We start from the raw sequence: 20,937 nt of genomic DNA, 5'->3' as shown, positions 1-20,937 counted from the left end.
GCCGCGCCCGCCCCGCCCCGCCGCCCTGGGAGCTCGGGGCCTCCGCCGGGGAGGAAGCATGCTGGCCCTGTGCTGCGCGCTGCTGACAGCCCTGCTGGCCGCGCCGGGGGCCGCCCTGGCCCCAGGGGGCTGCCCCGCGCCGGGTAAGAGCTTCGCGCGCACCTGGAGCGGGGGGAGCCGGCAGGGGGATGGGGAGCGGCGTCCCTTTTTCGTGGCGGCGGAGCTCCCCGCGGGCGCCGGCTCCGCGCCCACCCGCCGCTCGTGCGCCCTGTGGCGTCCTGCGCCTTTGGCCGTGAGCGCCGCCTGACTGCCCGCTGACCCGGACCTGGCGTGTTCTCCTGCCCTGCGCCCCCCGGGTTGGGGGTGGGGGAATCTGGCGCCCGGGCGCCCTCTGTACCTGCGCCTCTCTCGCGGTCAGCTTCGGGGGCCGCGTCGTCGGCTCTGCCCCCAGCGCCCCGGCGGCGAAGGGGCCGGTCCCGCTGCCCGCGGTCGCATGGGCAGACACGGGCTAGCAAGCCGTGTGCCCCCACCCTGGGAGTTTAACGGAGTGGGGAGGTTGGCTCGGGAGTCGGAGTCTTGGGGCTGGCACACACTGGGCTCTCCTTCCAGAGGAGACGAGGGGCGAGGCAGAGGGCAGTGGGCACTTTTGCTCCTGTTGACTGTAATCAGCCCTCGGCAGCCAGGCCCTTCTACGGACTCTGGCAGCATGCCCGGCTGTGTCCAGGTCCTCCTCTAGCCCAGCGCGCCACTGCTTCTCAGGTTTATTTTAGGGTCCGAGGGCTTCTTTGAGGAGCAGCCTGCCGTTCTGGGAACAGATGGCTTCTGTCCTGGGCAAGCATCCTCAGCCTGATCTCAGGACTCTAGAGTTCGAGGCTGGTGAGCTCTCTGCTTTCTGGATGGTGGTGCCCCTTGTGCTGGGCAGACAGAAATAAAGGGGTTCCCTTTCGGAGCACACACTGGGCACTCCTGCAGGGAGCAGTCACTGGTGACTGGGGCTCAGGTACTCACACCTGTATCCTGAACCTCTGCTGGATCTAAAATACACTTTGTTCCAGAGCAGACAGTTCAGAGAGGGGAGATGGGAGGTTGTCTGGTCCTTGGTGGAGGCCCACCTTTCCGTGGCTCCAGGGATCCCTGAGACTCCCAAATGCAGAACTAGCCTGGCAGGCAGAGCTGGGGGATGTTGGTGGGCAAGCTGAGAGTCGTGCCTGCTGGCTGAGGGCTGGGCCAGAAGGGGCCAAAGGAAGGGAAGTGAGGCCTGGGCTCGTCCCACTGTGGTGCCAGAGGCGTGCAAGGCAGGGTTGAGGCGTTAGTGTCCCCCTGGGAGGGAGCAAGGCTGCCTGGCCTGCCTCTGTTGCTCCTCACGCCACCCCCCAGGGCACCTGCCCCAGGGGGGTTCCTGCTGTAGTTTCCGTACCTTGGCTCCTAAGAGCAGTGCAACGGGCAGCCCTTTGCAGTCGGTCTCTATTTGCCTGGTGGTCTGGAGGGATGGGCGAGGTGGTCTTGAGGCCGGACAGCCCAGGAAAGGCAGAACTGAGAGTTGGGGGAGGAACTGAAAGCCCAGTTCAGAAGGAAAATGCAGAGAAGTAGAAAATACCCAGCTCTCCTCCCACACCCACACAGACTCAGCCCACAAGCCGGGGAGTAAAAATAAAGACATTGTCCAGGAAGCATGTAGCAGATGACTGTGAATGTCTGGCTTTGGAGAAGCGAGGGGGCAGCAGAGCCTGGAGCTGGGTGAGGGGAAATCCGGGGCTTCTCCAGGCTGGGGGCTTGCGTAGCCGGGAGGCGCGCCTCTTTGCAGTGAGTGGCTGCCCATGTGCCCAGGAGCTGAGGGCACTGCTCAGGTGTACTTGCTGTCGGGGGCCCTGACCCGCCGGGACTTAGGTATTGGGCGTGGAAGGCCTGGACAGGGGTGACTCAGGTTCCTTCCGCCTTCTGCGGAGCACGACGGGGCGCAGACAGGCATGTGCAGCTTTAAGTCTCTTAGAAGTCCCGTCTCAGCTTCTGAACTTCCCTGTGGTGACTTCTTCCTGCCCCCAATGCCCACCTGCGTTCCTGGCCTCACCCTAAGTCAGCATTTCTCAGAAGCGCAGTTCTGGGTCTGGTTGTGCTAGAATTTGTGTGTGTGCGTTGGCGAATATTTGGCCCCCACCCCAGACTGACTGAAGAGAGATCTGGGAGTGAGGCTGGGAAGTGTCCTTCTCCACACATGCTTGTGATTCGCTGGTCCAGGATGACGGGCTCACGGGTGTGCTTGAGGAGCTGAAGGAAGGCCCTCCTCCCTCAGGCTTCTAGTTGCCAGAAATCTCTCCCCACTTTGGCTCTGCCCTTGTTTATTCATTTCAGCAAACACTGAGTTTGTGTAAAGCCCTATGGGGCCTGTGTGGGACCAGCCACCCAGACTCCACCCTAAAAGGAGCTCGAAAATGGCCAAGTGCAAATCCCCGAGAGGGACTGAGAAAACCCAGCTGCCTGAGGCCTTGTGGTACCCACTTCCCAAAGACAAATAGTCCGGAGATGGGGACGGTACAGAGGAAGCTCTTCCGAGGGAGGACCAGACCCCAGGCGGCAGGCACATGACCTGGCAGACTGGGTCAACACCCCCTCGGGTTGCTGGGTGCTCACCGTTGCAAATATGCACCCCTCCCCCCTTCCCCAGTCCCACCCGGCCTGCCAGCCTCTGGCCCAGTAGCCACTTGCCAGGTGTGGCTGTTGACGTTTAAATTAATTATGACCAAGTCGCTCAGGAGCCTGTGAGTAGTGGCAGCGTCCTGCACGTGGACGGAACGTCTCCGTAGCTGCGGGAAGTTCTGCTGGACCCGGAGCGTGGCCCCTTCCTTCCCGAGCTTTTCTGCTGCAGCTTCCTTTATCCCTCTCCAGATCTCATCTTCTCCATGGCAGGGGACCGCTCACCATCATGGGCGGGGGTTGTGTTTGGAGCCGGACAGATCTCTTCCCAGTCTTGCCGTGTAGAAAGGATGTGAGCTTTTGTGAGTGAGTTTACCTCTTGGAGACTCGCCATCCTTATCTGGAAAATACAAATAATTATACCTAATCGGTGGCTGTACAGGTGAAAGGAGAGAGGATACAGAAAAGTCTCTCCTGCAGAGCGTGTGCTGACGTTCGCGTTACTAATAATTCGTGCATTTGAGTAGAGTATTTTGACTGCTCGTGTGTTCCAGATGCTATTCTTAGAACTGTAGATGCAAAAATGAGCAAAACAGACAAAAATCCCTGGCTCCCTGGCACTTCGGTTTAGGAGATGTGAGTTAAATGCCTAATGTGGTGACAGGGTGGTTACTAGTGCCCAGAGGGGATGTGAGGCCGGGGAGGGAGCCTGGAACTGTGTGCATCTGTAGGGGCGTGTATAGCTGGACTTTTTGAGGGGGGCCAGGGGAGTTCTCACGGAGAGGATGACATTTGAACGAAGGCCTGAAGGAAATACGAAACTCTTTAGGGATTCCTTATACTCCCGTTTTGGGCAGGAAATTCCAGCCTCCTTTTTAGCAGAATGACACCATCTGATACTGAGGGCCTGTGAGGTTCTGGCGCAGAGGGCTCTGTGGGGACTCTCGGTGGCCCTTAGAGACCTGCTAAATGTCGTGTCATTAGCTGCCATCAAGGTAGGAGTCTTTAAAAGAGAACCCTTGAGGGCTGGAGTGGCAAAAGAAGGCTTTTAACTCTCAGACCTCCTGTCTGGGGAGGCCCTAGTAGCTTCGTCTGGGTAATTAATCTGTGTGCTTTACTCTGTCCTCTGGGCTTGAGATCCAGCGAGGTCTGCCGTCCTTGGCAGACTCAGCCTTTTCCAGCCTGGTGCTGGGTCCTCAGCAGGGCTCCCCCTCGTACCTTCCCTCTGCCAGCTCTGCCCCGTGGCTCTCCCCTTAGGTGTGTGGCCCTGAGGCCCTGTATCCAGGCTGCCTCTCTAGCCCCTGTTCTCACTGTCCCTCTGCCTTCCTGCTGCCTTTCCTGAAAAGCATCCTTTGGTCTCCCCTCTCTGCTTGGCGTTTACAGTAACAGCGTAGCGAGTGCCAACCGCGTGCAGAGAAGTGTGCCAGCTTCGGCTGGGCGCAGCTGCCGAATGTTCGAGGGTGTTAGACCCCTTGCGCACCTGGGATGGGCCGTAGGGTGGGCAGGTTCTGTTGGAGGGGACGGTCAGGAGGTCGGTTTTGGACATCCTGACATGGAGACATCTGTCAGACAACCAGCAGAAGACGCTGAGGAGCTGGACGCAGGAAGCTGGAGTTGGGGAAGGAGGACTGGGGCTGAGGTGGGAATGTGGGCGTCGTCTAACTGCAGATGTCATTTCAAGCCTTGAGGGTGGCCGCCCTCACACCACATGAGTGCAGCTGGGGAGCAGGAGAGAAGAGGCCCCATCGGAGCCTTCTCAGGCTGGCGGGGGGGGGGGGGGGGAGACCCAGGAGGTGGGACCCTGTCAGAGGCTTCTGGAGACTTGGTGTCTGACACCCGGTGAGGACAGCTTGTCGAAGAGGAGGGAGCAGGCCACGATGTCGCAGGGTGTCCCGCCAGCGGGGGGCTGGGCAGGCACAGGGCTGGGCCCTGACCAGTGCCCTTGGCGACCTTCACAGGAGGAGTTTCCGTGAAATGGTGGAGGCCGGAGGCCGCCGGGAGTGGATTCACCAGAGGACGAGCCGGGAAAGTGGGAATGGTGGGCGTCGGCAGCCCTTGGAGGATGTGGGCTGTGAAGGGGGTAAAGAAATGGAGTGTGCTTTCGCTGGAGAAGTGGGGTCACAAAAGGGATTTCTAGAAGGACGGCTGAACTGCCAGCTTGCTTGCGTGCGGGTGGGAGCGCTGCAGCGGGTGGGTGGAGGTGAGAGCGGCCGAAGCTCCTTGAGTGGGCGAGAGGAGCCCGAGGCTCAGAGAGGTCATAACTTGCCCAAGATCACACAGCGAGGAAGTGACGGGCCAGGCTCTGAAGCCTGCTCTCTGCACTCAGTCACATGTGCTGCTGAGTCCACCCCCGCCCCCCGTGCCCCCCCAAAGTACAGGGATGCCAAGGTCACCTTCTTTCTTCACAGCATCCACATCAGAGGCTCACCGGCACCTGGCCTTGCTGTGGCGGGACAGCGTCTGCGGCCTAGACCTAAGTACTGAACAGTGCTGAAGGCTGCGTGCACACCTCCTCCTCCCCCATGTGCATCCACATCACTTTCCATCAGGGGCTGTTTGCAGGTGCCCGTCCCCGTGAGGGCGCTTACCCTAGGGGAGGCAGCTGGCTCTGCGTGGGGTTGGGCCCTCCAGGCCTGTGTCTTGCTGCCCACGTGCCAGGCCCCCAGCTTGGGGCAGGTTACCTCGAGCCTAGGCAGGCAAGACTTCCAGCACAAAAGTGGGCTTGGTGGTTGTTACTGATCCTGAGAGCCCATTCGGACGGGAGGAGGGGAGGCTGCAGCCTGAGGACCTTCTTGCACAAAGTGGGGATGCACTCATGCAATGGCCATAAGAATGGCTGAGCCCCCCGGGTGGCTTTGTTGGTGAAGCGACTGACTCTTGGTTTGGGCTCAGGTTGTGATCTCAGGGTTGTGGGATTGAGCCCCGCGTCAGGCTCCACGCTCAGCATGGCGTCTGTTTGGGATCCCCACCCCCACTCCTGGGCGCTGTCTCCCTCTCTCTCCAATTGCTCATATTCCTTGAGAGATTAGGTACGTCTGGAAAATAAGGCCGTGGTTTTAACCTTAATTATCAAAGGTGATCTTCAGAACAGCATCTTGAAGTGTGTAGTCTTAGTATTTCCAGTTTATGGCTGGGAAGTAGGATCTGAAGAGCCTGAGAAGCTGGCCTGAGGTCGTGCAACTCCGAGTGACACCCTGCGTTGGAGACTTGGCTCTGAGCCCTGTGCTTGGCCTCTTGACCACGAGGACTAGGACAGAACGCACATCAGTAGCTTTCTCTTTAATGTCTTGGTGTCTCATTACGTGGATACGCAGAGCCCTTTGCGCGCTCTGCTTCCGATGGGCACCTGCGGGTTTCTCATCTTGCGGTGACAGGCAGCGTGGCAGGGAGTAGCCCCCGCCCATAACACCGGCAGGGTAAGCTCCCTGAGGGGAGTCTGTGGGTTGGAGGCCTCGAACGTTTGTAATTTTGAGAGAGAGTAGAAGCTCCACGAATTCAGACCCCCAGCAGCAATGAGAGAGTGTGCGTGTCTACGCCTTTGCCCAAAGTGTGTTATTAAACCAGCGTCTACACAGAGAACAGTGTCTGTGTGGAATTAATTGCTTTTACCTTATCTGAGTGAGACTGTATAGGTTTTTCATGTGTAAGAGACACTTGCATAACCTGTTTCTATGAACTGCATGTTCATATTCGTTGCTAACTTAAAAAATTTGGGTTGTTGGCCTTTTTCTCATTGCCTACAGGAAGTCTTAATATATTAAGGAATTTAGGCCTCTATGATATGAATTATGAATATTTTTCTCTGGTTTGTCATTTGTCTTTTGAGTTTTAGGGAGAGATGGTGTTTGCCATGGTGTTTGCCACGCAGATTTTTAAAAATCTAGTTGGCAGGTCGTCTGGGCAGCTCAGTCTGTTAAGCGTCTGCCTTCAGCTCAGGTCATGATCCCAGAGTCCTGGGATCGAGCCCCGCTCCCTGCTCAGCGAGAAGCCTGCTTCTCCCTCTCCCGCTCCCCCCGCTTGTGTTCCCTCTCTCGCTGTCTCTCTCTCTGTCAAATAAAAAAAAATATATATATTTATCAATCTCTACAATGTTCAGGTGCTGTATCATACTTATAAGATCTTCCCTATGCCAGTATTATTTTAAAAGATTATTCTTTTCTTTTTTTTTCTGGTGGCTTGAGTTTTTTACATTTAAATATTTGATCCATTTTGAGTTTATCATAGACTGAGGCATGAAGTATGGTTCTTTTTTTCCCCATTTATAACCTAATGTCCCTTTACAGTTTATTGAATAATCGATTTCCCCCACACTGGTTTTATTTTATATATTTATTTGCTTACTGGGGGGGAGGGGCAGAGACAGAGAGAGAATCTCAAGCAGAGTCCCTGCTGAGCTCCACCTGGGACTCGATATCATGACCCTGAGAGCATGACCTGCGCTGAAATCAAGACTTGGTCCCTCAACCCACTGAGCTGCTCAGGTGCCCATCCCCCGCTGATTTTAAGTCTTTCAAATCTGCCGGAAGCTAAGTGCTTGGGTGTATACTGCTTCTCGGCCTCGTGAGTGGTTAGGAGCACACATCCTGAGGCCTGGGTTCGAGTCAGCTCGCACTCGGTCAGTAGTGACCAACCTCCTCCGAAGGACAGACGGGGGTCCGGTTGGGATGTGCGGGGGCTCGAACAGTGCCTCTCTGTAGCCAGTACTCAGACTGGGCTGCTTTTAAAAGATCGTGGTAAAACACTCATCACACTTATCGTCTTGGCCATTTTAAAGCGGGCAGTTCATTAGAGCAGACAAAGCAATTTTCGGGTATTGTTACTTCTGAGCCGTGTCTCATTTTCCTTGCGTCAGTTTGTGCCCGTGTCGTGCTGCTGTCCTGGTTGCAGCTTTAGAAGGTGCCTTAAGGCCGGGGCGGGCTCGTCCCCATCCCCTTCCCCTTTTCCTTCCTCTGCTTCCTCAGAATTGTCCTGCCCTTGCTGACTTTTCCTTTTTTTTTTTTTTTGTTATTTTTTTAAAGATTTTATTTATTTATTCGACAGAGATAGAGACAGGCAGCGAGAGAGGGAACACAAGCAGGGGGAGTGGGAGAGGAAGAAGCAGGCTCCTAGCGGAGGAGCCCGATGTGGGGCTCGATCCCAGAAGGCTGGGATCACACCCTGAGCCGAAGGCAGACGCTTAATGACTGAGCCACCCAGGCGCCCCCTGGCTTTTCCTTTTGAAGCAGCTGTCTCGTTCTAGAACATTCCTGTTGGTACTTTCATTAGGATCAGGTGGAATTTGGAGATGGCTGCAGGGAGCGTTCACAGTGCCGAGTCTTCTATTGCAGAACGTGGCAGGGGCGCCTGGGTCTGGGCTTCTCAGCTCCTTGCTGCCGGTTCCGAACCCATCCTTCTCAGGGATACCGGGTGAGCCGGCCGGACCCGCGAGGGGCATGTGTGCGCGTGTGCTAGGCCTGAGCTCAGGCTGCCGTGGGGCTGCGGGAACCGACTTCGGGGCCTTCATCGGTGCCACACACCCACAGATGAGAGCGCTCAACGTGAAAGTGCAGCTTGGTGAGTTTTCACAAAGCGCACGCCGACGGGGCCACCACTCAGATGAGGAGCAGAACACGATCAGCCCCACCCCCACGCGGCTCCTCAAACCGTTAGCTTCCTCGGGTCTAGAGGAGTGGGCTGTGGGTATGGTTTGGGATGGGGGCGCCCGGCAGCGCCTTCCCCGAGCACGCAGAAGACCCCCGCCACCCAGTGGGCCAGGCTCCTGGCTGGCCACTGAGGCTGAGTTCGAGATGGGAATGGCTGTGCTCCAGGAGGGCCAGCCGAGGGGTGGACACGACCAGGCTGGGGGGCTCCAGTCCCGGCCACGCTACCCGCGGGCACCTGGCCCCAGCCGGCCTGCTGCAGCCCCCCGGGGGCTCTCGGCCCAGCACCCCAGCCCAGACCCTTCCTGGCCTGAGGCAGAGTCAGTCTTAGCAGGCCTCTGGGGCCGTTGGACTGTTTGCCCTGCTTCCATATCTTTTCCTCTAATTAGGTGATAATCTCGGAGAGGTGACCTGGCCAGTCCTTCTGGGCTGGGCCCCAGATTACCTCCGAGGCCACCAGGCCAGAATTACATATTTTTCTCTGGAGCTGGTCACCATGCGGGTCTGTGAGCCAGCCTCCAGCACCTCCTTTGTGTGGGGCCCAGGGAGGCTGTAGTCCAGGGTGCGGAGCCAAGGTAAACACCGGCTCTGCCAAATACAAGGCAACGAACAGCTACAGCGGCAACCCCGGGAGAGGAGGGGCGGGACTGCCGCAGGGGTCGGGGCTGGGGGGGCGGGCGCGGGGCTCAGCTTAGAGCCTGTGGCCTGGTCTCTCCCTGGGATGTGGGGACTTTGGGGTTTAGGCCCGGGAACGGGTGACCTGGTGAGAGCGGGAGTGGGGGAGTTGTCGCAGACTGCTGCCCTGGGGAGGGTCGGTACAAGGGGCCCACTCCAGGCAGCTGGTGCGCCTGAGGAGGCCTGTTCCCCTGGCTTCCCTCGCACCTAGCACTCCCCTCCCTGAGCGACTGTAATGGGTGGAAAGGCAGGAGAAGAGCAGGAAGCGACAGGTGGTGAGCAGCCCAGAGAAGGGGAGCTTGGGGGGCTCCCCCTGCCCCAGGGCAGAGAGACACTTGGCCGGAGGGACCTGGAGCTGGCGCACGCCCCCCACCTCACCACCTCTGCTACGGGACAGGCTTCCCTTCCTGGCAAGGTGGTGGTGAGTAGCAAGCCCGGTGACTCGCCAGTGGCTAATGAGCGTTGTGATTATTACCTGGAAATCAGGAAGTCTGTTTCAGTTGGTTGGTGGAGAGCACGGGGCGAATTCTGCGTTTGGACACAGGGACCCACGTCCTTCTGGGTTCTTCTCAGCAGCCACTCCCTTTAACTGAAGGCCCTTATTGCTGAGAAGGGACCCAGATTCTCTGTGACCCCTTCTGAAATCCTGAGCCTCTGCAGCCTGCGAGGCTGGAGTCCCTCCTGGGCAGCCAGCCAGACCCGAGTCCCAGCTCAGAAACCAGGGCCAGGGGATTGGCAAGTGCGCCCCAGGCCGTCCTCAGTGGCAGCGTGCTGGGCAGCCGGCTCACCGCTTACATAAGTGGGGCCGGGAAGCCGAGCTTGTTTTGCTGGCAAGAGCAGCACACGCTGTAACAGAGTTGAGAAATATGTCTCTCTGTGTGTGTTTTTCTGATTATTAACATTTGCAAGTTTATTTGAAGAGGAAAAAAAGTAGAAAAACAGCAGAGCTGTTGGGGTTTCTGGCACCCAACCTGCGGTCCAGAACGGGGAGGGACCCCGTGCCCTTGGCTGTGCTGCACGGTCCCCCGCAGTGGTGGGGGCCCGTGCCCCAGAGAGTGGTGTGGCTGGGGCCCGAGGGGCCTGCAGGTGTGGGATTGGTTGCCAGGGGTTCCATCCTCTCGAGGAAGGGGAGGCAGGGAGGTGGTGGGAATTCCCCTCCTTCGAGCTCTCCAGGGAGAGGAGCGGCGTCTGTCTGAGAGCACTGGCATCTGGCTCTCGACCCTCTCCGAACCAAAGCCATCAGCTCTTAGAATAATAAACCTGTTGATTAATTACATGTTTTCAGGGTGGTATTGTCTGAGGTAAACGGCACAGAGGCTTCCTGACCTCTGAGAGCTGACAACTTCACATGGTGAGATGCTAGGGTCTGAACCCTCGCTTCCCAGAGGGATAGACGGGGGCTCAGCCAGTGGCTCTGTGAGGAGCCCAAGGCTGCCCGTGAATTGTGGCGAGACCAGGGATGGACTCAGGCCCCCTGTCCCTCCCACGTCAGGCTGTCCCCACTCCTCGATGTGTAGTTCATGGTAAGCATCAGGCTGGCAGATGAGACACCAAGGGCTTTGGCATTTAGGGAGATGTTGGGATGTCTGTTTTCAGGAGTGGACACTTCTGATTTTGGTCCCAGGTGACATGCTTTCATCCTCTGCAGGACCCTTGTCTTCACAGGAAGCTGGGGTGTGGGGCGCTGCTGACCTCCCCCTGCCACTGGTCTTGGGAAGAACGGAGAAGGCTCCCAGTCCTTGACTGCTCCCTCCTGTCTCCTGTCTCTGTGATGCGTTATGCTGGAGCCTGGGGGCCAGCGGGTTCATTCTCCAGGTGCCTGGAGGATAAGCAGAAGGAAGGAGCAGTATTGGGTCCTGTGGGGGGGCGCTGGAGGCGTTGAGCCTGTGCCCTTCCTCGGCAGAGGTGGGTCTCACCCCCTGGGGACCCCACCTGCCGCACCATGTGGGTGTTCACTTCTTGGTGCCTTTTCCAGTTCGTCCAGAGGGAACGCCCCTCCCTGCGGCTCCACTGGTCAGACCCCTGACTCAGGTCTCCCTTCCTCGGGTCCCTCAGTACATCGGGGCAGTTAGTTCAGGATGGCCTATATTATAGGCAGTTTTAAGGTCCCCGCAGGGTTTCGTGGGGCCTGAGATTACAGTATGGGCAAGGAGGAAGAGGAGTCTTGGTCCATGGTGGTGTTGACTGTCTGTTCTCCCCCAGTGAGGACTTCTGGCCTTGTCCGTGATGGCGCTCAGAAACCCTGGTGTCCTTAGGAGGGACAGACACAGGCTTCCCTCTGGCCCCCAGACCTCGGAGCAGTCCCTGAGGGGCAGGTGCCGGGTTTCCTCGGGTTTCCTGCTCTGTTCAGTGCTAGAGCTCCTCCCTGCTGTCCCCACTGCCCAGGGTGGGAGTGAGGGCCGTGGGGGGTGGGGGTGGGGGTGGGGAATGGCTGGGGCAGGAAGGGGCCGCCCCTTTGCTCCCCCGTGGTGTCTCTTCCCTTTGACCCTTCCCTGTCCGGGAGCCCTGCTTGGGAGGGTCCTGGCTGCTCTGGAGCGGGAGCCGAGCAGAGGCAGCTGAGGGGAGCCATGACCTGGTGTGGGCCAGGGGATCAGGCGGCAGAGCTGAGGGCCAGGGCTGTAGAGCAGAGCCAGAGTGACAAGTGACAGAGCACCGAGCCCAGGGGCAGGTGAACCCTCTCTGACCTGCAGGGCTTGTCTGGAGGAGCCCACGCTCGCCCTCCCCTGCCCCCTGGCTTCCTTCGTGCCCCACTTCCTCCTTCCTCCTGAGACTGGATAACTTGGACGGACCCAGGCTGTGGGACTTCTTTGTTTTAAGTACGATTGTATTCGTCCTGAGACTAGTACAGCTATAGAAAATCTAAAAACTGAAGGAAGGGGACGGAAGAGCAAGAAATCACTTCCAGTCCCGCCCTCTGAGAGAGGGGTAGAGGTGCCAGGGGGACGCGGGGACATTACTTCCTCCCTTCAGAGAGATGTCCCCAGCTCCCGCATAGCCGTGCAGGTGTCGTGGGCACTGGCTTGGAGAATGGTCAGGAGCAGTGGTGAGCGGGTGGCGGGGTGGGGGGACAGCCTTGGCTGCTCTGGCTCGAGCACGATGATTTGTTGTGGTCTTTGCTCTCTGAGCATTTGACCAGCCTGCACAGAGTGGTTTTAGAAGCATAGTTAACACAGCGTTGTTCACAGCTTCTAGAAGAAACGTAGTTGCACGCTTTTTTTTTTTTTTTTTTTTGAGTACCCCTCTGTCCTCAGCTTGGGGCTTGAACCCATGACCTTGAGGTCAAGAGTCGCATGCTTTGTGGACTGAGCCGGCCAGGCGCCCCTAGAAGAAACACATTTTGAAGAAGGGCTGGGACAGGCAATAGTTGCCAATGGGTAGTTTATAATTAATCATTCCCCATTAAAAAAAAATAGTGACTCAGTTTTAAAGACTCAGAAAACCATTACTCAAGCTCCTTGGCAGAGGGAGCGGCCATCACATTGCTCCCACAGCTCTGCTTTTGTGGACGAGAAAAAAAGCCCTTTTATTTGCTATTTCTCTGAGCTGCCCCCGTGCTTTGGGCATTGCTAAAGGAGCAGGGAAGTACAGCCCTGCTGTTCAGGCTGGTCGCTGCACACAGCGGCACACAGCGGGGAGCTTCCGTCGGAGGGGGGGGAGGGAGGGAAGTGGGCCGAGAAGCCAAAGCCCATCTCCCGCAGGGGGCAAGTGCAGAAGAGAAGAGAGCTCCCTCCGGCTCCTGGCTCCCATTTTCCTCCCGCAGCATCTCCTGCTTGGGACGGGCTCCTCCTTGGCACTGCTGCCTAGTGTGTCATCTGTGACCAGTACTCTGGGCCGTTTCCGGTGTGGAGACTCTGTGCCTGTGGGTCCCTCTCGGACACCCTACATTAAACATGTATTAAGCACCTACTGAGTTCTTCGATGAGTGCTAGTGGGAGCTCTGCATCTCATAGTCATGGCTGGAGATGGGGACGGTGCCCTGTGAAGTGTCAGTGAAAGGATGAGCCGCACGTGGGCCTTCGTGCCACCCGCCTGTGTCTGTTGGGTATTGGTGGCGGGTGGATTCCGATCCCCACTCGTGGTGAAGCTCAACACCGACCGGCAGTCCTCGTCCGCGGAATCTCCATCCTTGTGTCTGCGGTGGAGGCACTTTGTGCATGAGCTTGACGCCTGTGTTGGCTTTTATCCTGAGAGCTGCTTTATCTAGTGGAAATGGAGAAGTAAAAATACGGATACGGTGATCGGAAGTGTAGGGTAGTAAAAATAAAACCTTTAAAAAAAAGAACAAAAGATAGGGGCACCTGGCAGCTCCGCTGCTAGGGCACGTGACTTGATTTGAGGGCTGTGAGTTCAAGTCCCACCTTTGGTGTAGAGGTTAGTTAAAAATAAAATCTTAAAAAAAAAAAGGGAGCATTGGACGGGTCTTCTAAACATAACCTCATTGGGCACAGATGGAAATCATTCTGTGGCCCGGACCCGCCCATCAGGTGCCCATCGGCTTACACACACTTGACTGTTCAGTCATGTTCACTCATGAAGGAACAGGACGCATGTGACACACACACACTAGGACCGGCAGTCCTGCTCCAGGAGAGTCCCGGGCAAGTGACCAGGAGCACACGTGAGAAAGTGGAAAGCCACCCTCCGGTGCAGCAGAATGCTGGAAGCCGTCCAGTGCTCCCTGAGCAGAACCCCAGTTCTGCGGTACCCCAGGCATGAAGGGGGGTGAGCTACGGCTGCTCGTGCGTGAGTCCTAGAACCGTAGTGAATGATGAGAGCACGTTCCGGCACGTTCCAGCAGACTACATATAGACCTTTTATATAAAGCCCTCAGCTCAAATCAAGGCCAAGAAAAAATTAGGGGTCTGTGTGCAGTGTGAACCTATTTTTAAAAGTAAAGGAGGGTTGCACCCAGAATGTAACACGGCCAAGGCAGGGAGACAGCGGCTGTGCGAGGGGCTGGGGATGTCTCATGCTTCCTAACTTTTGTGTGTATGACGTTACTCCGCGTGTGTTCAGTGTTTTGTAGTACCTCTAAAAACAACATACGAAATGCTGGAGGTATATTATTGAGGATTCCATATGAAAGCTGTGTTCAGGGTTTTCAAAGCCGTTTCAAGCCATCTGGGCAGGGACGCACCCTCAGTGGACCTGGGCTTTGAGGGCCTGGGATTTTGCTGCCGCTGGGGAAGCACGGTTCCCGTTTCCCCGTTCCCCCGTTCTGCAGTGGTGAATGCATCTCCTGTCCTCAAGGGCAGGGTCTCTCTGCTGCCTAACCGTGTCTTCCTCACTGGTGCCTGGCACAGGGAGCCTTCTCAAATATTTGTGGAATAGGACAGAGGGAGGGGAAATCAAGGCAAAGGGGTCCACGGAACCTGCCCAAATTGCCCCCCGGCACTGTGAGATTCAACTACTTTTCTCATCTAGAGTCCAAGGTTCTGGTGAAGAAACTCCGAGAGGACCGGGGGCTACCCTGCCCTGGCTCCCGTCCCTGAGCTGCCAGCCTCAGCTGGCGGGGGGTGGTGTCAGGCTGCAAGTGGAAGGCCGTGCAGCGCATGCAGCGGTCGCTGTGGGGGTGCCATCCTCCTGGGGGGCTCACTGACCCTTCGTCCCTCTGCTGCCTTGGATGTGGTGGGAGGAAGGACAACCTGCCCAGTGAGACATAACCCCCCCTCCTGAGCGAGAAGGCTTGCAGGTCTGACATGTTGATGCTGGCCCTCCAGGCCTGGGAGCTCAGGAGAAGGTGAGGTCTGGTTCCGGCCGGGCTTTCCCGAAATCTTTAGCTAGATCTATTGCTGCAGCTCGCTAGCAAATGGTTTGAAGGGCCAAGTGTGCTTAGCATGAAAACTGCCTGTTTCCTGGCTTCCATGCCCTTAGCTGGGTGGACTCATTTAATTAATTGGTTAGACTAATTTTATCTCAAATCCTGTGACTCTATTTAACCTGTACTAAAAGAAGTTTACCCGTTCCTTTAATTTTCAGTATTCTCCTCCTTGGGTAGACATACATGATAGTTTTCAGGGGTAGGGAGCACATCTGTTCTTTTGTACCCTCCAGTTTGCTCCCTAGAGTAAAAAGAGTGTAGTCCTACGTTACATAGACAGGAGTGGGTCCCGGGACAGAGGTGGCCGCACCCCACCTGTGCCGCTGGCGTCCGGGCGACCTTGGGCGGGTCTCCTGATGCCTCCATGTCTTACTGCCTGTCAAGTGGGCCACCTCCCACGAAGCCCCAGGGATCCCGAGACTTCCCGTGTAGTCCTGTATCTTGCGCGCCCCAGCTGGTGTCTGCGTCATTCATTCAGTCGCTAACCCATCGGGCACCCAGTGGGCCCTGCCACGTGCTGGGCGGTGGGCGAGGCCCTGAAACACAACAGAGGAGAAGACAGGGCGTCGATTCTCGTGGCATTAGAGTCTTGGGCAGAAGACGGATGCGGACGTGGTAATCATGGCAGCAGGTGACGGGTGACAGGGCGAAGGGGACCACACCCAGTGGGGCCTGACCCAGCTGGGGGGAGGGNGGGGGGGGACGAGGCCTGCAAGCGTTGGGGGCACGGGTGGCAGAAGGCCCTGTGCGAGGCGCCAGGCCTCACGCTCGGAATTCGCTGTGTTCAGTGGCTAGCTCCCGAGGCTTTTCTTTTTTCTTTAAATTAATTTATTTTTATTTTTATTTATTTATACATTTTTAAAAGATTTTATTTATTTATTTATTTATTTATTTATTTATTTGAAAAAGAGAGAGAGTGAGCGCAGGGTGGGGGAGAGGCAGAGGGAGAAGCAGATTCCCCGCTAAGCAGGGAGCCCAACATGGGGCTCAATCCCAGGACGCCGGGATCAGGACCTGAGCCAAAGGTAGATGCTTAACCAACTGAGCCCCCCAGGCGCCCCGAGGGTTTTCTGATCAAAGGAGTCAGGTGGCGGAGGTGGCTTCCGGAGGCCCCTGGGGGGCCGTGGCCTGGGCCAGTGGATGGCTCGAGAGAGGTGTGGTTCTGAAGCCCCTGGTGGCTTCCCAGATCAGAAGCAGAGTCCCTTCCTGGCTGCTGTGGGCTCACTGAGTGTCTTCTCCCTCCCCAGAGGTGGTGAGCGATGCAGTGACCAGCCTGCCTGGGGCCAGCGTGACCCTGACCTGCCCGGGCGGGGAGCCAGGAGACCCCGTTCACTGGCTGCTGGGGAATCATGCGGCGGGCTCACGCCAGGGCAGCTGGGCCGCTGTGGGAAGGCAGCTGCTTCTGAGGTCGGTGCAGCTCAGCGACTCTGGAAACTATTCATGTTACCAGGACGGCCGCCTGCTTGGAACCGTGCGTTTGCTGGTGGATGGTGAGTCGTGAGCTCAAAGAGTGCTGGGCGACGGGTCCCAGCTGTCCCTTTAAACTCCTGGTATTTCCCTGGCCCAGCAAATTCAGGGAGAGAGTCACTGACATCTGCCAGCACTGAGATGGAGGGGGCTCCCCTTGGGTGGGGGCCTCTGGCTGACGGGGACCCCACCCTCCCCCTGGCCTGAGTGTTTGGGGCCGAGGCCAGGGGTTCACAGTCTGAGGCCTGGGTTTGGGCGCTCCTCTTCCTCCACAGCTTCGACCCTGTGTCCATTGTCCCTGGTCGTAAATATGGTTAATTTATGGTTTATTTATTATTGCCGTTGTTGCAAAGATTGCATGAGTGTGTGTGTGGGGGGCGGGCTGCTGCAGGGCTATAATGCTCCCCCCCCCACCGGCTGTGCTCTCCTTTCAGCCCCCCCTGAGGAGCCCCAGCTCTCCTGCTTCCGGAAGAGTCCCCTCAGCAAGGTGGCCTGTGAGTGGAGTCCTCGGCATCCACCGTCCCCGACGACCAGGGCCACGTTACTGGTGAGGAAGTTGTGAGTATCTGGGCCGGGCTGTGTGTCCGCTTCGTCCCCACCGTCACGGAGGTGCCATGAGGGGTGCCGGCTCTCACAGCAGCAAGTGGGCCGGTGGCCAGGGGTTCCCAGGCTGCATCACTTTGGGATGGGGAGGAGGGAGTGGGGGACTGAATGGGAGCTTGCCAGCTGCCTGCCGGTGCTGCGTCTGTGACCACAGCAGCCATGGGGGGCGGCTGTCACCCTTGTTTAACAGATGGAGAGGCCGAGGTTGAGCGATCCATTAACTTGCTTTAAGGTCATCTTGTTGTAAGTGGCTCTGCTAGGAATCAGATCCCAGTCTGTCTGAGTTTATTCAACATGCCAGGTTTGGGGTGTTGCCTGAAGAAGGTGCCGATGCCCCTGTGAGGGGAAGGGCTGCCGGCTCCCCAGAAGTCTGGCCTGTGTGAGCCTCTGTCAGGCTCTTTCCCTTAGAAAGGCCTCTGAGAGGAGTGGCTGGGGGGAGAGGGTGGGTGTGGGGGGGAGAGGGTGGGTGTGGGGCAGGAAGGCACCGCTGGGCCTGGGAGGAGCTCGGGATGGCTGTGAGGAGGGGGGAGGTGCTGAAGATCCCTCCGGAGGGCAGGGCCCCTCAGGCCAGGGGTTGTCATTGCAGTTCTGCAGTTCGGTCATCTGTCAGAAATCTCAGCAGTGACTTAAGGGGGGTTGGTTCCTACCGGTGTCTGTATGCAGAGAGTTGTTAGGCCCTCACGTTATCGTCTCCGTGCAGAACTGTGCACGCTGTCGCGTCCGCACACGGCACAGCTGCCCGTGCGGAGAGTTAGAACCCTCCAGAACCCAGCACTGGGCTGTGGCAGTGATTGTCTGGGACCCGGAAGGTGTTCGTTCAAGACAGGACGGTCTGCACGGGGGCCAGCAGCTGCCCAGACTGGCCACAGAACGCTGGCTAAGGTGGCTCAGGTGGCCCGCCAGCAGCTGCTGGCACCTCTCCCCTCCTGGACTGAGGAAGCGGGAGGGGGGCTGGCAGAGCCTGGGGACCCTGTGCTTGGGTGGGGGGTTTCCACTGCCCCTGGGAAGAGGTGTGCACTCTGCTCTGTCTTGGTGTGCGCGCATGTGACGGCCTCGCCCTGCGGTGACCTGTTCTTCCCTAGCCTGTGCCCCGGGCGGGGTCCTTACCAGAGCTGCCGGAGAGACACCCGCCCCCTGGGCCTCCCTGGGACCCCACCTCCTCAGCGTTAGGTGGGATGGAGGCCTGGGTGCTGTCCGAGGGAAGGAGGCTCTAACTCCCGCTGGGAACGGAGGAGCAGGCGTCCCAGGAGGAAGGACCTTGTTCCAGGCCCGGGTCTGCGCCTGAATCAGCAGGGATCTGTAGCCCCGTGGCGGGGCGAGTGGCTGCCGGCACGGGCTGCGCCCACACATGTCGTCCGTGGGCGACGTCTCGGGCTTCCAGGCCAGGTGGGACCGGGTCTGACTCACCTGAGTATCTGTAACCACCCAGAAGTCTTTTCCGGGCTCATTGGCCGGAGCGGCTCCCACCTCCTTGGGCAGCCTACAAGCCCCGTGCTTCGGGGCCGCTGTTCGTCCCCCGAGGGAAGTCGTTCTTGTTCGAGGCCGGGGCTGGGGCCTCTCTGGACTCCTTGCTGCAGCTCCCTTGGGACAGAGGCCGGGAGGCTCCCCCATCCGGAGCCTCAGGGACCGAGTGTGCGGTTTAGCTCAGCATTTTGCCCCGCCCTGCCAGGCGCTCGCTCACCGCGATGTCTTACTCAGTTTCCAGTTAACCCTAACAGACCCCTGTGAGGGGGTATTCCCCAAATTCCCATTTTCAAACGAGGAAACAGAGGCTTGGTGAGGTTGGAGAATTGACTGAAATCACGAGACCTGCTCAGGGCCGCTGAGTGGAGCGTCTCTCCCCGAAGACGGGCAGAGCTGGTAGTGAGCCTGGCCTCGTCCTGTGTCCACAGTCGGAGCGTCCCGCTGGGAGACGCCCAGGAGCCGTGCCCGTATGCCCAGGGGCCCCGGAAGTTCTCCTGCCAGCTGGCGGTCCCGGAGGGCGACAACTCCTTGTACGTCGTGTCCCTGTGCGTCAGCAACAGTGCCGGAAGCAGGTCCAGCAGTCCCCAGACGTTTGAGGGCTACGGAATCCGTGAGTACCCTCTTCCGGTGCCCCACCCCATGCCCCGGGCCCCTCTGAGGGCCCCTCTCAGACGGCTCGGGGGGCCGGGAGGGGCTGGTGCTGCAGTTTGCTGAGCTGGTGCCTTTCGGGCTTTCCTTGCCAGGGGCCTGACTGGCAGGCGAGGTCCTTGGCAAGATGGCACAGGGGTGCGGTCTGGGTGCTTGGGGTGGGGTCCTGCCTGTTTCGGGGGGACGTGCACACTCGCTGCTGCATGGGAGCCTGCTGTCCTGCCCCACAGTGCAGCCCGACCCGCCTGCCAACATCACTGTCACTGCTGTGGACGGAAACCCCCGCTGGCTCAGTGTGACCTGGCAGGACCCCCCCTCCTGGAACTCCTATTTCTACAGGCTGCAGTTCGAGCTCCGATACCGGGCCGAACGGTCAAAGACGTTCACAACGTGGATGGTAAGTTCTTCTTTCACTCTGGACAGAAGAGAGGCTGGGGTTACGGTTCTGGCTGCTGCAGCCTGGGGGCGTCTCTGAACCCTCCTGAGCCTTTCTTGTCGGATAGGAGTGACAGCGCCGGCCCGTCCTCCTCACAGGCCCGTTCCAGAGGACGAGTGTGACCGGGGGAGGCAGTTGGGCCACACTCGGGTTGAGGGCGTGGCTGGCAGGGTCCAGTGGCCCCGGGGAGCCCCGTCCTGCCCTGAGGCTCTGAGCCTCGGGCGGCGTGAGCCTGCGGAGGGTCCCTGAGAGGGGTGGCCGAGGGCACGCCCGTCCCCGCAGAGCTGCCTGCCCGGAGCCCCGGGCCTCACCCCGCTGTCGCTGTGCCCCGCCGTCAGGTCCAGGAGCTCCGGCACCACTGCGTCATCTACGACGCCTGGAGAGGCACGCGGCACGTGGTGCAGCTTCGGGCGCGGGAGGAGTTCGGCCACGGCTCCTGGAGCGCCTGGAGCCAGGAAGCCACGGGCACCCCTTGGACAGGTACTGTGGCGGGGTGTGGCGGGGATGTTTCAGCTTTGNCACCAAAAACCCCGCCCCCCCCCCCCCGCCCCGCGGCTAGAACCGCAACTGATTACCCACTCAGGCTTCTGGGAAGCAGCCCTCGGGAGTCAGCGGCCGCTGCGTGGCTGCCGGTCCAAGGTGGCCCCATGCTCACTCCTGCCTTGCGGGGCTGGTGGCCGGGGGGGCCTGGGGCTCTCCCTGCGGTTGTCCCCTTCCTGCCGGCACTCCACAGGGGGGCACTCCACAGCTTGGTGGGAGGAGCCACCAAGAATTCGTGGCTGTATTTGGTGTACCACAGTTACTAGTATCTAAAAGATGTTAAAGGAAACAATAGTTGCTTTTGGAGAATTACTAAAATTACTGTGCTTGATACTGAACATAAAAAAATTCCACAAATGTATGAGACATAATTTTATCAGTATCTTTACCACCTCGAGAAAACCAGCGAGAACATTTCAGTATGCTGCTTTCCTTTTTCTTAGTACGTGTGTGTGGAGAATGCTGTGAGCATTCTCACGTTAGTATCTTTCAAAAATGTATTGTTTAGTAACTGCATGATTGATATGTTTTTTTTACCTGCTGAAATTTTTTTTTAAAGATTTAAAAAATTTATTAGAAAGAGAGTGTGTGTGAGAGAGATCATGAGCAGGGGCAGAGGGAGAAGCAGACACCCCGCCGAGCAGGGAGCCTGATGCGGGACGTGGTCCCAGGACCCCGGGATCATGACCTGAGCTGAAGGCAGACGCTTCACCAACTGAGCCCTTGACTGCTGCGATGTTTATCAAGTTAGCACATTGTCATGGGCAAGAAGCAAAGAAGGGTTTATAATTCCAGTGTCTCGTGCTACCCCTTCCCGTTTCCAGTCCTGCCTTCCAGAGGAAGCCGCTTGGCCTCCCGTTTCTCATCCTCCTGCTCCCTCCTGAGCAGCAAGCCAGCCTGGCCATTGTGTGTTTCCTGAGAAAACAATCTGAGACATCTTTGGATTCCTTCCTACGAAAGCTCAGGGTTGAGCAGACCTAGACCAAGACGCAGTACAGGAGTTTCTCAGATTA

General features: G+C 58.2%; 1 protein-coding gene across 2 annotated transcripts in view; it reads left to right on the top strand.

Moving 5' to 3' along the window:
* Positions 1-6: 6 nt before the first annotated feature.
* Positions 7-20,937, top strand: part of IL6R (interleukin 6 receptor) — a 41,778-nt gene continuing 20,847 nt past the window's right edge. For both annotated transcript variants that reach the window (XM_034667534.1, XM_034667533.1), the window contains exons 1-6: positions 7-143; positions 16,014-16,256; positions 16,668-16,791; positions 18,729-18,910; positions 19,179-19,345; positions 19,723-19,864. In XM_034667534.1, coding sequence (XP_034523425.1) covers positions 59-143; positions 16,014-16,256; positions 16,668-16,791; positions 18,729-18,910; positions 19,179-19,345; positions 19,723-19,864 — 943 coding nt within the window. In that variant the 5' untranslated portion in view covers positions 7-58. The remainder of the gene's footprint in view (positions 144-16,013; positions 16,257-16,667; positions 16,792-18,728; positions 18,911-19,178; positions 19,346-19,722; positions 19,865-20,937) is intronic.

Source organism: Ailuropoda melanoleuca, chromosome 8 (assembly GCF_002007445.2).
Source record: "Ailuropoda melanoleuca isolate Jingjing chromosome 8, ASM200744v2, whole genome shotgun sequence".
NCBI lineage: Eukaryota > Metazoa > Chordata > Mammalia > Carnivora > Ursidae > Ailuropoda > Ailuropoda melanoleuca.
The sequence above is the reverse complement of the archived record's forward strand: the minus strand, read 5'-3'. Positions and strand labels throughout refer to the sequence as shown.